Raw genomic sequence first — 12,390 nt, 5'->3', positions numbered from 1 at the left:
TTTTTTTTTTTTTTTTTTTTTGTTGGATTTGAAAATTATGTTATCAACTGAGTAAATTAACCCCAATTAGTAGTTTATATTGAAAAATAAAATATATACATTAAAAAATTCTTTAAAATGACTATTGTTTTAAATAAATAATAAATTGAGAAACTTTATCCGATTAATTAGAATCTTTATCTCCTACCTCGATCCCTACAAAAATAAATAAAACATATCGTAGGATGAATATGAGAAGGCTTCCATAGTCCAGTGATAAGAAAAATGGAATAATAGATTTGGACTTAATTTGTAATTTGGATTGTAATGAAAAAAAAAAAAAAAAAAGCAGCAAGTAAAAATCTATGTTTATGTATGTAATATATATTTATAATTCATAATTTCACGAGCAATGTTTTGTTTGGTAGAACGAGCTGGTGCCGAAGTGGTTGAATGCGCATGCGTAATTGAATTGCCGGATTTAAAGGTAAGCTTGGTTTATATACTCCCATGTTCTTCTACACAAAATAATAATAATAATAAATAAACAAAAAGAGAGATTAACAAACTTTTTTGGCAGGGTCGAGAGAGATTGAGAGGGAAACCACTGTACATTTTAGTGGAGTACCGATGAATGCGGCGGCATAAGATGGTTAAATCGCCGCCGTAGACGACGGTAAAACGAGATGTGTACATTAGACGACAGCCACTTGTTGCCGGAATCATTTTGATCTCCTCATTCTCAGGTGTTGGTTTCTGTTCCTCGTCTTTTCTTTTTCTTTTTTCTTTTTGTCCAATTTAATCTTTGAATTTTATGTTCTGAATCTTGTGGGAGAAAAGCCATTGTGATTTGCTTCCACCTCCACTCTTTCTCCATTATATATTGGCTTTGTATGTAACCATGTAGACTGTTTTCTAAGCATTGGGACTAAAAGCTATGGTTCTTGTGGCCTGTTGAGGGATGGACGAGAGTTTCATCTCGGTTTGAACTCGAGAAAAGTTTTTCTGGGTGTTTTAAGCCTATTTCTATGACGATGGAATGCTATTGAGCTTTCTAGATGAGACTTTCGAGAATTCTATGCATATAAAAGGCAAAGGAGATGTTCTATCTATTGCACCTATGAAATAGAGACGACGTTAACGCAAATGGACTTAATATATATATGTTCGAAATTGAAAAGAAATAAAAGGTCGTGCACGTTTATTTGTGAATATATACAGAAACACTTCACAGATAATAAGACATACACAAACTATGATATTCACACAGGCNTGAGGCTTTGGGTATACTTTCTTTATATGGAAGGAAAGTAATACAATACAAACTTTGTTTTATTAGGCATTCCATAATACCTCAAGCAGTAATTGCATCACTCTGGTTGTTGCCTTCATTTGGTTGGGCAGTTTTATGGCCAAAACCGCCGCATCCACCGCCGCATCCGCCACAGCCACCACCACACCCGCCACAGCCACCACTCTTTGCCACGATTCCACCAACAGAACTACCACTATTTACAATATTTCCGCACCCACCACCACAGCCGCCAGCACCGCATCCACCACAGCCACCACTGTTTATAATATTTCCGCATCCACCACCACAGCCGCCAGCACCGCATCCACCACATCCACCGCTCTTCACCATATTTCCACACCCACCACCACAACCGCCACCACCGCAACCCCCACATCCACCGCTCTTTACTATGTTTCCGCACCCACCACCACAACCGCCACCACCGCATCCACCACATCCACCGCTCATCACCATGTTTCCGGACCCTGCAGTGTAACCTCCAGCGTCACATCGGCCACAGTGACTACTAAACTTATCCTCTTTCAAAGGTATTGTTATATTCTCTTTAGAAACACCATCTCCACCATATCTTCCACAGTCACTGCTAAAAATCTCTTCTTTTACTGGCACAACTTCAATTCCTTCAGAAACATTGACTTTTAGATCAGTATTTGTCGAGGATAAATTGGTTAAGTTCATATTCTTTTCTTCCTTGCCAGACGTATGAACACTCACAGGAACAGGGGCAACCTCCAAGTTTTCTTCACTTACAGTTAGGCCATTATACCCTTTTTTCTTCCGTGCATGAAGGAGAAGAAAAGCTGTCATGATTCCGGGCACCACCATCCATTCTTCCTTTATCTTTTTATTACAATATAGAGTCGGTCAGTATCATTCTCAAACATTCAGTTTGCAAAATAGGCGAAAGTGAATGGCAGTAGTACCTTGATAACTCCAAATTTCAAGTCGAACAATGCCACTGCCCTTCCATACGGATATTCTGCAGAGAATTCGATAGCAGTCACGAAGTCCGAATCATGGTTATGTTTACCACAATTTTTGGGCTCATAATCTAGCTTACTGCCCTGGAAAAACTTCACCTATACAAGAAAATATTTGCCAGAAAATAGATAACATTTAAATTCATCAAGATGAAAAGTTACATGCTGAAAAGATTATTCCATTGACATGTTATTTTTAGACGTGAAGGTCTCCGAAACATTCAAGGCCATTATTAGCTTAGGAAATTCAAGTAGTATGCTTGAATTTTGGGTAGGATTCCAGAAACAAGTTCACAAAAGCATTTAGGATGTATTTAGTAGATGAACACATTGCATGCTCGAATAATTATATCGGCTTGTATATGATATGAAAATTTCATTGTGTAACTATGTCTAGTTTTTCTGGCCAATAAGGAAAATAGCAACATACTTTCTAGTTTTTCGATATGATAATAGACAAGCAGAGTGTTTTTTCTTCTAAGAGCTACAGCATCATGAAATAATAAGAATCAAATTACCACAACAGGGACCATACATACCAGCCTCTTGCCCACAAGCTTGAAAAGATGATCATCTTCACTGGATTTTTTTTGAAAATCAAGAAACCATTGACCATCAATCAGAGACCACCCTGTCTTTACAAACTCAGCAAGAAGGCTTGATTCACCGGACATTTTTATGCCAATCACCTCCTTACTTGTTAGAATGGGATTCTTCCCCAGCTTTTCCTTCAAAGAATCCCTTATAAAAATAGAATGAAAACAAAGAAAATTAGGAACCGCATAACTGCAGTGTAATTATATGATAATATTTGTAAACATAGTTCGATAGATTGTCATTGACATTGGGAATGTAGGAAAGTAGTATCCAAGACTCCAATCTGTCGAATAAAAGCATCTCTATGCTTTAGAGGTATAGAGGAACTTGACTTTATGAACTTCACAAATGGGATGTCAAACGAGTTCAAAGATTGCTCATTGAAGACTTTGGATAATTGTCTACAAAGATGATTAATCTACAAAGACCGCATTTATATCAACTGCAATTGCAACATTATTATTATAAAGCAAACACATAAGAGGAAACATAGTGAGCGAAGAAGCACAAACACTTTAGTGTGTATCCGTGTCTGACACTTGAACACTCTCATACTAATTGGACACTCGTTAGCACAATAGATATGTGTTAGACAACAGTCATACAAACATGTATCAAACCCTTGTTATGTATACTAAATAGATACATATAACATAGGAAAAATAATAAATTTTGCAAGCTAAATATATCAAACTAATTTTTTTTTTTTCAAAATATAAATGCATAGACTTATTTACTTTGAATTTTCCACTTGTATAAAAATATATTTTTTAAAAAACTGTGTAATTTATTAAACATGTCTTTTCCATGTCCGTTTATCAAATTTCAATGAATAAGTCTCTATATCCATATCCATGTCATGTCACATTCGTGTCTCATATTCGTGTCCATGCTTCTTATGCAGTGACTATGTATCTTTGTTTCCGCCGACTTGTAACCATAAATATAGCATCAACTCCCGAGCTACTAGAAAGGAAGAATCACCTTACCTCAATTGAAGGCTGATGACCTCATTGCCTGCTTCATCAGTGACTTGCATCCAACCCTTTGAGTGCTGCATCTTTGTGCAGGAAGGGAGAAAAGAAGTCCATCTGGATGGTTCTCGAGAAAAAAACATATGAAGTTCCCGTGGTGCAGGGTGGGGAACGGTGAATGAGATAGCCACTCTGAGGGAAATTGGCTTTGAGCTTACATGGTCAGAAACTGGCTTCAACTCCAACCATCTCTCCATTGAGAGCTTAGAGGTTGGAACAAGAATGTCATGTAGAGGGAGTGAAATGGAGCCCAATGTTAAGCTGGTCCGTGTTATCGGTATGCTGGAAGACCTATTGCAGATGAGCTCAAATTGCAGATCTCCTTTAGGTTCACACTGAAAAGAAGCAACCTGTTTCACCCCTGTCTCAGATAATATGCTCAGTTTCCGTTTGGCACTGAATATTGCATCTGGTTGACTTTTCATAAATTGCACAAAAAAATTTCCTTTCAACCCTTCTGGTTTGTTTTTAACTTCCACAAACTCCAATAGGACCTGAACATAGAAACATGTAATATTGAACAAGTGGAAGTAGGATAAGTTCATTTCCATGTTTATACATTTGTGTCAGTGATCTTAAGATGTTAACAAAAATTTCATGGGAAAAATGGGAATGGAATATGAGAATAAATAAAGAAAAATGAGCTACCTCAACCGTCTTTAATTCTGGAAGATGAACTATGTTTTGACACTCCTTGGATGAAACCTCGTCATCTTTAATCAAGTTAGTTGAACCTGAATACGAATTTAGCAGGAGAGGAGATGGGCTATTGCCTCTATACATTGCCCCTGCCTTCCAGTACCTAGTACCAAATGTATCTTCCCACTGTTTTGTAGTTCCAGAGAACCCAGTATCCAATTTCTTCCCTTTTGTTCGGTCTGAATCCATATCATCATGCTCCAATATCATACCAAGTAAGTTTTTCAAGTCTTTACAATATGAAATAGGGTGCAATTGATGAGTATGCCAAATTAGATCAATATCATATGTTGGAACACAAAAGCGTTTTATAGACTTCTCCCTGTTGCTTTTGATTAAATATAGAAATCCTTTGTATCTAGCCACAGCTTCTTGAAGGAAAACTTCATTGTCCATATGAGGTCGGGACACCTGTCCACAGCAATTGAAGGACAGAACATATGATGAATGACGGGAAGTTTAATCATCTGAATAATATTGGTGTAAAATGATACATTTTATTTTTGCTAAGAATTCTAATGTCATCATTGGCAAAGATGCTGAAAATAAACAAAGAATACAAGAAGTTCCCTAGAGGGAAACTAAAAGAAAGATAATACAGAAAAAGTTTAAACTTGTTAGATCAAATCGTCCAGTGATTGAATATAAAAATTGAGAACATTTTCTATCTTTTAAATCACCTTCTTTTTGGGGGGACTAAAACATTTTAAGCACAAAGTCAAGTTCATTGCGCACACTTGCAAATAAAATTATCAGTCGAGTATCAGTACCTGATAAAAGAAGGGGCTCTGTCTTTTAACAGCTGAAACAAGATCATATTTGGTATATTTTTCAAGTCCCGAGAGCGCTTTCAGGGCATCCTCTTGATACTCTCCGGTTGGGTTGAAGTTGAAGTTGAAATGCTCTTCAGGGTATAATTCATTCCAAACTTCTTCGGTTTCTCTTGGACAAGAACTTCCTAGGGTCGATACAACATTGGAATTGTCAAGTATCTTTCCATAAAGTTCCTCACAATCAGATTTGTACCGCACCTACACAAATTAAGAAAATTTTTGTTAGCTACTCAACCACATAAACCAGTCTACCAATGAACTATATACATCAAAGTCTAGAAGGTACAGGATTCAATCTGTGACAATGCCAAATCCATTCACAGTCAAAGGGGACAACTAAAGGCCCTTCAAATAGTGGAGATTCAGAATGTTTGGCAAGCAATGGAAGCCAGTAAGCGTTGTACCTACAAGTAGAATTTTACACTTCAGAAATCTGATATCTAATGCTCTGTTATCAATCCGGAATGAAGTAGTAATGCAAGAGAATAGTTCCATAAATTTACAAAGCTGTAAGAATAAAAAATTTAGCCAAACGCATTACTGATGAACAAGTACACTTGAGGAGTAACAAAAAAAAACATTTGAAATCAGTTAGAGAAAAAATCGATCTCTAGATTACTTACCGATAAATAGCCCTTTCAAGGCTTGGGCCTTCATAAAGGAATCGATTCCTATCGACAGCCGAGAGAAACTGAAGCTGACGCTTAGCAGCAGCTACCAGGTCAACACCTATTTCAATCCGTTGTGCTTCTGCCCACTCAAGCTCTTGATTCTTCTCCATTTCGCAGAAAAAACCTAAGAATGAAAACCGTTTCAGAAAAACATTCTACATACCTTCCATCGTTGAATTATTTACATATAATTCATCAATCATTAAGATAATTGTCAACTAGTCAAGGAATTATATCGTCAACCATAAGTCTCCCTCGACCTCATTAATCACATCGATAACTGTTAATCTTACTCAATAGTCGAACAAGTTCATCCTTCAGTGAAAAAATATCCATTAGGAACAGATAAAAACCAATTCTACAAGAACACTTCCAATTTTCTCAGAAACTATTCCGAATCGGACATCAAATTCTAGTAACTGAACAAAGAAAGATCATCATCATCATCATCATAATCATCACCACCACGATTTTAAGTTTTGACTTGTCTTTTTTCCAATTCTCTATCGATTCTAATCACAATAATCATCATGTAACCGTAGATCGAAAATTAAACTAATGAATAGAAAATATTACCTTAAAATTCCTTGACTATGCGAGATTTGGCGTGGGAGTGTAAAGAAATTGGTGTTAGAACTGTAAGAAGACCAAACAACAAAGAGGATGAGAAGGAGAGAGAGAGAGAGAGAGAGAGAGAGAGAAACATCTGAAAGGAATTGCAGGAAGAAATGTGTGAATATATATATATATATAGATATGTATGTATGTATATATTAAAGAAGTCATAAGGCATGGGAAGCTTCATCTCCCTAACAATTATAGAAAGATTCAAATGTCAATATCAATGAAATTTCAAGAGAAATTTCAACAAAATATCATACAAATTATTAAATTAATTAAAATATTAAGATTTTATTTAATTTATTTAAAAGTAAAGCTGTAACCTAATTAATTAATAAATTAAAATTAATTAATAGTTGTTATTATTTATTTTAATTAATTATTAAATATCAATATATTAGTTTACCAATTGCATTTAGGATTAGCTATTCAATATAAAATTGTATTTATTAAATTTATTATGTATTATTAGTTTCTTGATTAATTTATACTTGTTTAATTATTTTTAGTCCCTTAACTTCAAAAAAAAAAAAAAAAAAAAAAAAAAAAAAAAAAAAAAAAAAAAAAAAAAAAAAAAAAAATCAATTAATCCTTACTACCATACATACCGAGAACTTTGTCGAGACTTGGGTTAATCATAGAAGAGATAAAGGAGTTAGTGGAACGCAATCTTATATATGTCGAGACCTGGGTTAATCATAGAGCGCCCAATAATACCATTGTCGACCCTAGAGCCACCCACAACTTCATGACCAAGACGCTTGAACATCTCTTGGCATCGAGTTACATGAAAGATGAAAGTTGTCAATTCGACAGCTTTACTCGTCTTAGGAGAGTTGCAAAGAGAACTTTGATCAAGCTAGGGACTTGAACTCGACAAACCAATTTTGTGATACTCAAGATGAATGACTTCAACATCGTGTTAGGGATGGACTTCCTACTAGAACACATTCGCTTAGTAGTAACAGGGTCAAACCCGACAATCATTCAGACAAACACCATCAACCAAGAGGGGTGAAAATGATGTCGATGCTACAGTTGAGAAAGGATCTAAGTCATGATGAACCTACGTTTGATGTTATTATCCTAGTCGAAGAGGGGAGCTCGAGTGAGCCAACCACAATAGAAACCTCACGGCCCCCACAAGAACACCGTGACACAAAGCCATCATTTGAAATTTTACTCAAGGTCGAGAAGACATCACATATCTTTTTGTTCAGGACATATTGTCCATGGCCGCATGTCCGTTCCAAACCTATTTTACTTGCTTTCACATTAAATAGATCCTTGTTATTTTTGTTGTGTGATGCATGAATAGTTACCAAAATCATGTCTATATACGTCGAGACGAAAATGTCCCAAATTAAATTAGAGGGGATGTACTAATGGTCCATTCTTCTACTGTGCTTTAAAACTATTAAAATGTTATGATTGCTTATTTGCTTTTAGCCTATAAAACTCCAAGCATGTGAACTGCAGGAACGGCGCATACCCAAAAATACAAACCAAATCAGTAGCTGGCGATGAATCATCACCAATCGATTTCCTCCTTCAATTGGGAAATTTTGCACTACAAACAACAAACGAATGTTAGCTCCTCTGAATTGCTAATCTTTGCCTCAACTATCGACCATGCCGAATTCCCAATCCCAACCTGCTTCCCGCTATGTCGCGGTAATAGGCGCCGGCGCCGGTGGCATTGTCGTTGCCCGTGAGCTCAGCCGCGAGGGCCACCGTGTGGTCGTCTTCGAACGGAACAGTCAAATTGGAGGGACCTGGGTGTATTCTCCGGAAATTGAATCCGATCCACTTGGAGTCAACCCTGATCGGACCCGAATCCATAGCAGCCTTTACAAATCTCTACGCACCAATCTCCCCAGAGAACTTATGGGCGTTCGGGATTACCCGTTTTTGCCACGAGAAGGGGGAGATCGAGATCCGAGGCGATTTCCAGGTCATCGAGAGGTTTTGAAGTATTTGGAAGATTTCGCGAATGAATTTGGGATCTGTGAATTGGTGAGATTTGGAACTGAGGTGGTTTTTGTTGGTCTGGAGCTTGGAAAATGGAGGATTCGATTTCGATGTGAAAATGGGGCTGTTCATGAAGAAACTTTTGATGCTGTAGTTGTTTGTGTTGGGAATTTTACGCAGCCTCGAGTGGCAGAGATTCCTGGTATATTCCAAAAAGTTCTTCAGTTTAATCCAATTGTTCTTTTGTTTATTTATGTTTTGGCTAGTAATTTGTTGATAGATAGAATTGGTATCTCACTTTTTCTTCTCTAAATGTGAGTTCTGTACATTCTAGATAAGGTTAGCTGCTCATGGGAGATAGTTTGTGCATTAATTTCTATTCTTGTAGGCTTCATGTTCATAGATTGGTTGTGTTCTTGCTCGTTTACTGCGATCATTTTTGCACATAATATAAGGTTTCTTGTTTGGATTTCAGTGTTTTTTGGTTATTGAACTCTTTTTACGTTGTCTTGTGTCTGTCTATAAGAATACTTGATACAATGACAAGCTTGTAACTGGAGTTTTGTTCTCTCTATGATGTGTATTATCTTGTAACAACGAAACGTTCTTTCCAGGTATCGATGAATGGCCTGGTGAACAGATACATAGTCATAATTATCGCAGTCCCGAACCATTTCGGGGTAAGGTACATTCAAATTGCTCTGCCGAATTCTATGTCAATTTACATGGCATACTGACATTGTTGGTATTGGGAAGGGTCATAGTTTCTAAGTCTAAACTCTGCTTTACACATTTTAATTAAGTTTTTCCATTAATGTGATGAAATGGCCCTCAATTGGCCTCATGGAAAAACTGTAATAGTAGATATTGTTCTCTTTGTGCTTTCTCTTTCGCTTTCGGACTTCCCCACAAGGTTTTCAAAACGCATCTGCTAGGGAGAGGTTTCCACACCCTTATAAATAATGTTTTGCCCCCTCTCCAATCGATGTTGGATCTCACAATCCACTCCCCTTTAGAGGCCTAGTGTCCTTGCTAGCACTCGTTCCTCTCTCCAATTGATGTGGGATCTCACAATCCACCCCCCTTCGGGGCCTAGTGTCCTCGCTAACATATCGCCCGGTATCTGGCTCTGATATTTGTAACAGCCTAAGCCCACTACTAGCAGATATTGTCCTCTTTGAACTTTCCCTCTCGGACTTACCCTAAAGGTTTTTAAAACGTGTCTGCTAGGAAGAAGTTGTCACACCCTTGTAAAGAATGCTTCGTTCTCTTCTACAACCGATGTGGGATCTCACAATCCACTCCTTTGGGGCCAGCATCTTTGCTGGCACTTGTTCCTCTCTCCGATCAATGTGGGACCTACGGGATCTCACAAAAACGGATGAACTAAAAACTCATGACTTTGAGGTCTTTGTATATAAATCTAATGCCAATATAAACATAATATGTTTTATTCCTTTTTCTTTTGGGACAGGTTGTTGTCGTGATAGGTTATTCTTCAAGTGGTACGGACATTTCTCAGGAGCTCATTGGGGTTGCCAAAGAAATTCATATTGCTTGTAAATCAGCTAAAACAGAGCTTTTGGACACACAATCAAGTATTAATAGCGTGTCATTGCATCCAATGGTATAAGTGAGCCTTGGAGGCGATTTCTACTTCCGAATGTGGTCTTTAAGGTCCTAATATTTACTTATAAACTGCAGATCGAAAGTGTCCATAAAGATGGGAGAGTGGTCTTTCAAGATGGGTGCATCGTTTCGGTGGATGTGATTCTGCACTGCACTGGGTATGCTATTGTTGATTGTTTTGCGTTTTCAATGTCGGTAGAAGAAGATGAGAAAGACGATGTGTGAAAGCAATGGTAGATATTAGATAACATGTAGATTGCAATCTTGGCATGAAGAAAATGAAGAACAGAGCTTAAAGTTCTAATGATTAGAAAACTGCTAAGCACATTTCTGTAGGATTCTCTTCATAAGTTTCACAACTAGGTTGATGCAATTATCAAATAATGAGAGTTTAAATAATCAACCAACTTCTCTAAAATGGGTAGAAGGATAATTTTGGAATCAAGTAGAATATGATAGTGTACCGCCCAAGCCCAAGCCCACTGCTAACAGATATTGTCCGCTTTGACCTGTATGTAGCGTTGTCAGTCTCACGGTTTTAAAACACGTCTGCTAGGGAAAGGTTTCCACATACTTATAAAGAATGTTTCGTTCCCCTCTCCAACCAATATGGGATCCACTCCCCTTGGAGGCATAGCGTCCTCGCTGATACACCGCCCGATGACTGGTTATGATACTATTTTGTAATGGCCAAGGCCCACCGCTAATAGATATTGTCTGCTTTGACCCGTTACATATCACTATCAGCGTCACGGTTTTAAAACGCATATGCAAGAAAGAGGTTTCCACACCCTTATGAAGAATGTTTCGTTTCCCTCTCCAATCGATGTGAGATCTCACGGATAGCGATACATAGATTTAAATTGGTATTTTCCAGGTGTAAATTACTGGGGAAATAAAAACTTCTTTGAAATTGTAAGAATGTTAACTTGGAGTCTGAAAAACTGGAATCTCACTGAAACATTGCTTTGGGGATTGCTTTACTTCTGACTATCATAGGAACTGCAGGTAGTTGACAGCTTTTATATTCATGTTCTTGTTCAAGGTACAAGTATGATTACCCTTTTCTTGAAACCAATGGCATTGTTACTGTGAACGAGAACCGTGTAGGACCTCTATACAAGCATGTCTTCCCCCCAGCGTTGGCCCCGGGGCTTTCCTTTGTTGGGTTACCATTTAAGGCAAGTATCCGATCGTGGTACAAGCTTCGACTTTGCTTTATTGTTAGAATAATTTTTTTTTTTTTGCTTTAATTTGTACTGCAGGCTGTTCCATTGCCCTTGTTTGAGCTTCAAGGCAATTGGGTTGCTGGTGTTTTATCAAACAGGATTGCACTTCCATCAAAAGAGGAGATGTTGGCCGATGTTAGAGCTTTCTACGCAGCTCTAGAAGCTTCTGGCAAGCCCAAGCATCTGACCCACGAATTGGGTGATTCTTCGGTATGTTTTATGCTTAGTCACATGCCTGAATGATTATTTTGAACAGAAGAGGGAAATAATTAGTTTCAATCCAAAATTGACTAAACATCATTAGTCCATGGTGGTAACTGCGACGTTTGGACTTCGGAGAAGTTCTAGGTTCAAATCCCATGTCCAAAACTTGGAGCCGTTTGATCATCGTTGATTTCTGTTTACTAGACTAAACTCAAGATTCATTCAAGTCTATACTTTTACTTATATTTTGTATGGATGTGAAAATGCAGCCTGCCTACATGAACTGGCTTGCAGCAACTTGTGGTCGTCCTGCCTATGAAGAATGGAGAAGAGAAATGTACATTGCTACTAACATTAATAGACTGGCCAATCTCGAGTCCTTCCGTGATGTTTGGCACGACGATGAGTTGAGTCGTCAAGCTTATGAGGAATTTAGTAAGTTTACTACAAATGAAAGAAGTCAAAACAACTCACATATGAATATTTGATAAGATTGGTTGTGTTTGTGTGCATTACATGTATTTATGTGCTATTGATTCTTCCTCCTGGTTGCAACTGGTTGGATCTTGCCTTCAAAATAAAAAAGACAATAATATCAGCTTATAGCACAGCATATTAGAGCATT

The 12,390-nt window shown here is 37.5% G+C and overlaps 3 protein-coding genes across 5 annotated transcripts in view; 2 read left to right on the top strand and 1 right to left on the bottom strand.

Moving 5' to 3' along the window:
* Positions 1-995, top strand: part of LOC111465123 (adenine phosphoribosyltransferase 3-like) — a 7,401-nt gene extending 6,406 nt beyond the window's left edge. The window contains exons 5-6 of the mRNA XM_023109425.1: positions 408-466; positions 560-995. Coding sequence (XP_022965193.1) covers positions 408-466; positions 560-613 — 113 coding nt within the window. The 3' untranslated portion in view covers positions 614-995. The remainder of the gene's footprint in view (positions 1-407; positions 467-559) is intronic.
* A 157-nt stretch (positions 996-1,152) lies between these two features.
* LOC111500228 (glycine-rich domain-containing protein 1-like) lies at positions 1,153-6,846 on the bottom strand. Of its 3 annotated transcripts, none has more exons than XM_023151915.1 (10): positions 6,688-6,846; positions 6,064-6,235; positions 5,727-5,844; positions 5,378-5,638; positions 4,557-5,018; positions 3,864-4,402; positions 2,817-3,018; positions 2,221-2,376; positions 1,440-2,137; positions 1,153-1,409 (listed from the first exon to the last, which is right to left on the bottom strand). In XM_023151915.1, the coding sequence occupies exons 2-10, from the start codon at positions 6,219-6,221 to the stop codon at positions 1,334-1,336; spliced, it is 2,670 nt and encodes an 889-aa protein (XP_023007683.1). In that variant the 5' UTR covers positions 6,222-6,235; positions 6,688-6,846; the 3' UTR covers positions 1,153-1,333. The 3 variants fall into 3 exon arrangements, with proteins under 3 accessions (XP_023007683.1, XP_023007685.1, XP_023007682.1); XM_023151917.1 differs by having other exon boundaries at positions 1,153-1,852; positions 1,919-2,137; XM_023151914.1 differs by having other exon boundaries at positions 1,153-2,137; positions 6,064-6,234; positions 6,686-6,840.
* Positions 6,847-8,208: 1,362 nt separating this feature from the next.
* Positions 8,209-12,390, top strand: LOC111465027 (flavin-containing monooxygenase FMO GS-OX-like 3). Its single transcript, XM_023109280.1, has 7 exons — positions 8,209-8,905; positions 9,318-9,388; positions 10,178-10,330; positions 10,408-10,490; positions 11,378-11,513; positions 11,598-11,771; positions 12,035-12,390. The coding sequence occupies exons 1-7, from the start codon at positions 8,365-8,367 to the stop codon at positions 12,251-12,253; spliced, it is 1,377 nt and encodes a 458-aa protein (XP_022965048.1). The 5' UTR covers positions 8,209-8,364; the 3' UTR covers positions 12,254-12,390.

The sequence above is a fragment of the Cucurbita maxima genome, unplaced genomic scaffold (assembly GCF_002738345.1).
Source record: "Cucurbita maxima cultivar Rimu unplaced genomic scaffold, Cmax_1.0 Cma_Scf00028, whole genome shotgun sequence".
NCBI classification, from domain to species: domain Eukaryota; kingdom Viridiplantae; phylum Streptophyta; class Magnoliopsida; order Cucurbitales; family Cucurbitaceae; genus Cucurbita; species Cucurbita maxima.
Note: the sequence above shows the minus strand (reverse complement) of the source record. Positions and strands in the feature narration are given on the sequence as shown.

Coding starts and splice junctions, on each gene's coding strand:
- LOC111500228 (XM_023151914.1), bottom strand. CDS start 6,221: ATGGAGAAGAATCAAGAGCTTGAGTGGGCAGAAGCACAACGGATTGAA. Junction 4,403..4,556: donor CAGAATTAAAGACGGTTGAG/GTAGCTCATTTT, acceptor TTCTATGTTCAG/GTCCTATTGGAGTTTGTGGA. Junction 2,377..2,816: donor AGCTTGTGGGCAAGAGGCTG/GTATGTATGGTC, acceptor TTTCTTGTATAG/GTGAAGTTTTTCCAGGGCAG.
- LOC111465027 (XM_023109280.1), top strand. CDS start 8,365: ATGCCGAATTCCCAATCCCAACCTGCTTCCCGCTATGTCGCGGTAATA. Junction 8,906..9,317: donor TCGAGTGGCAGAGATTCCTG/GTATATTCCAAA, acceptor CGTTCTTTCCAG/GTATCGATGAATGGCCTGGT. Junction 11,772..12,034: donor ACGAATTGGGTGATTCTTCG/GTATGTTTTATG, acceptor GTGAAAATGCAG/CCTGCCTACATGAACTGGCT.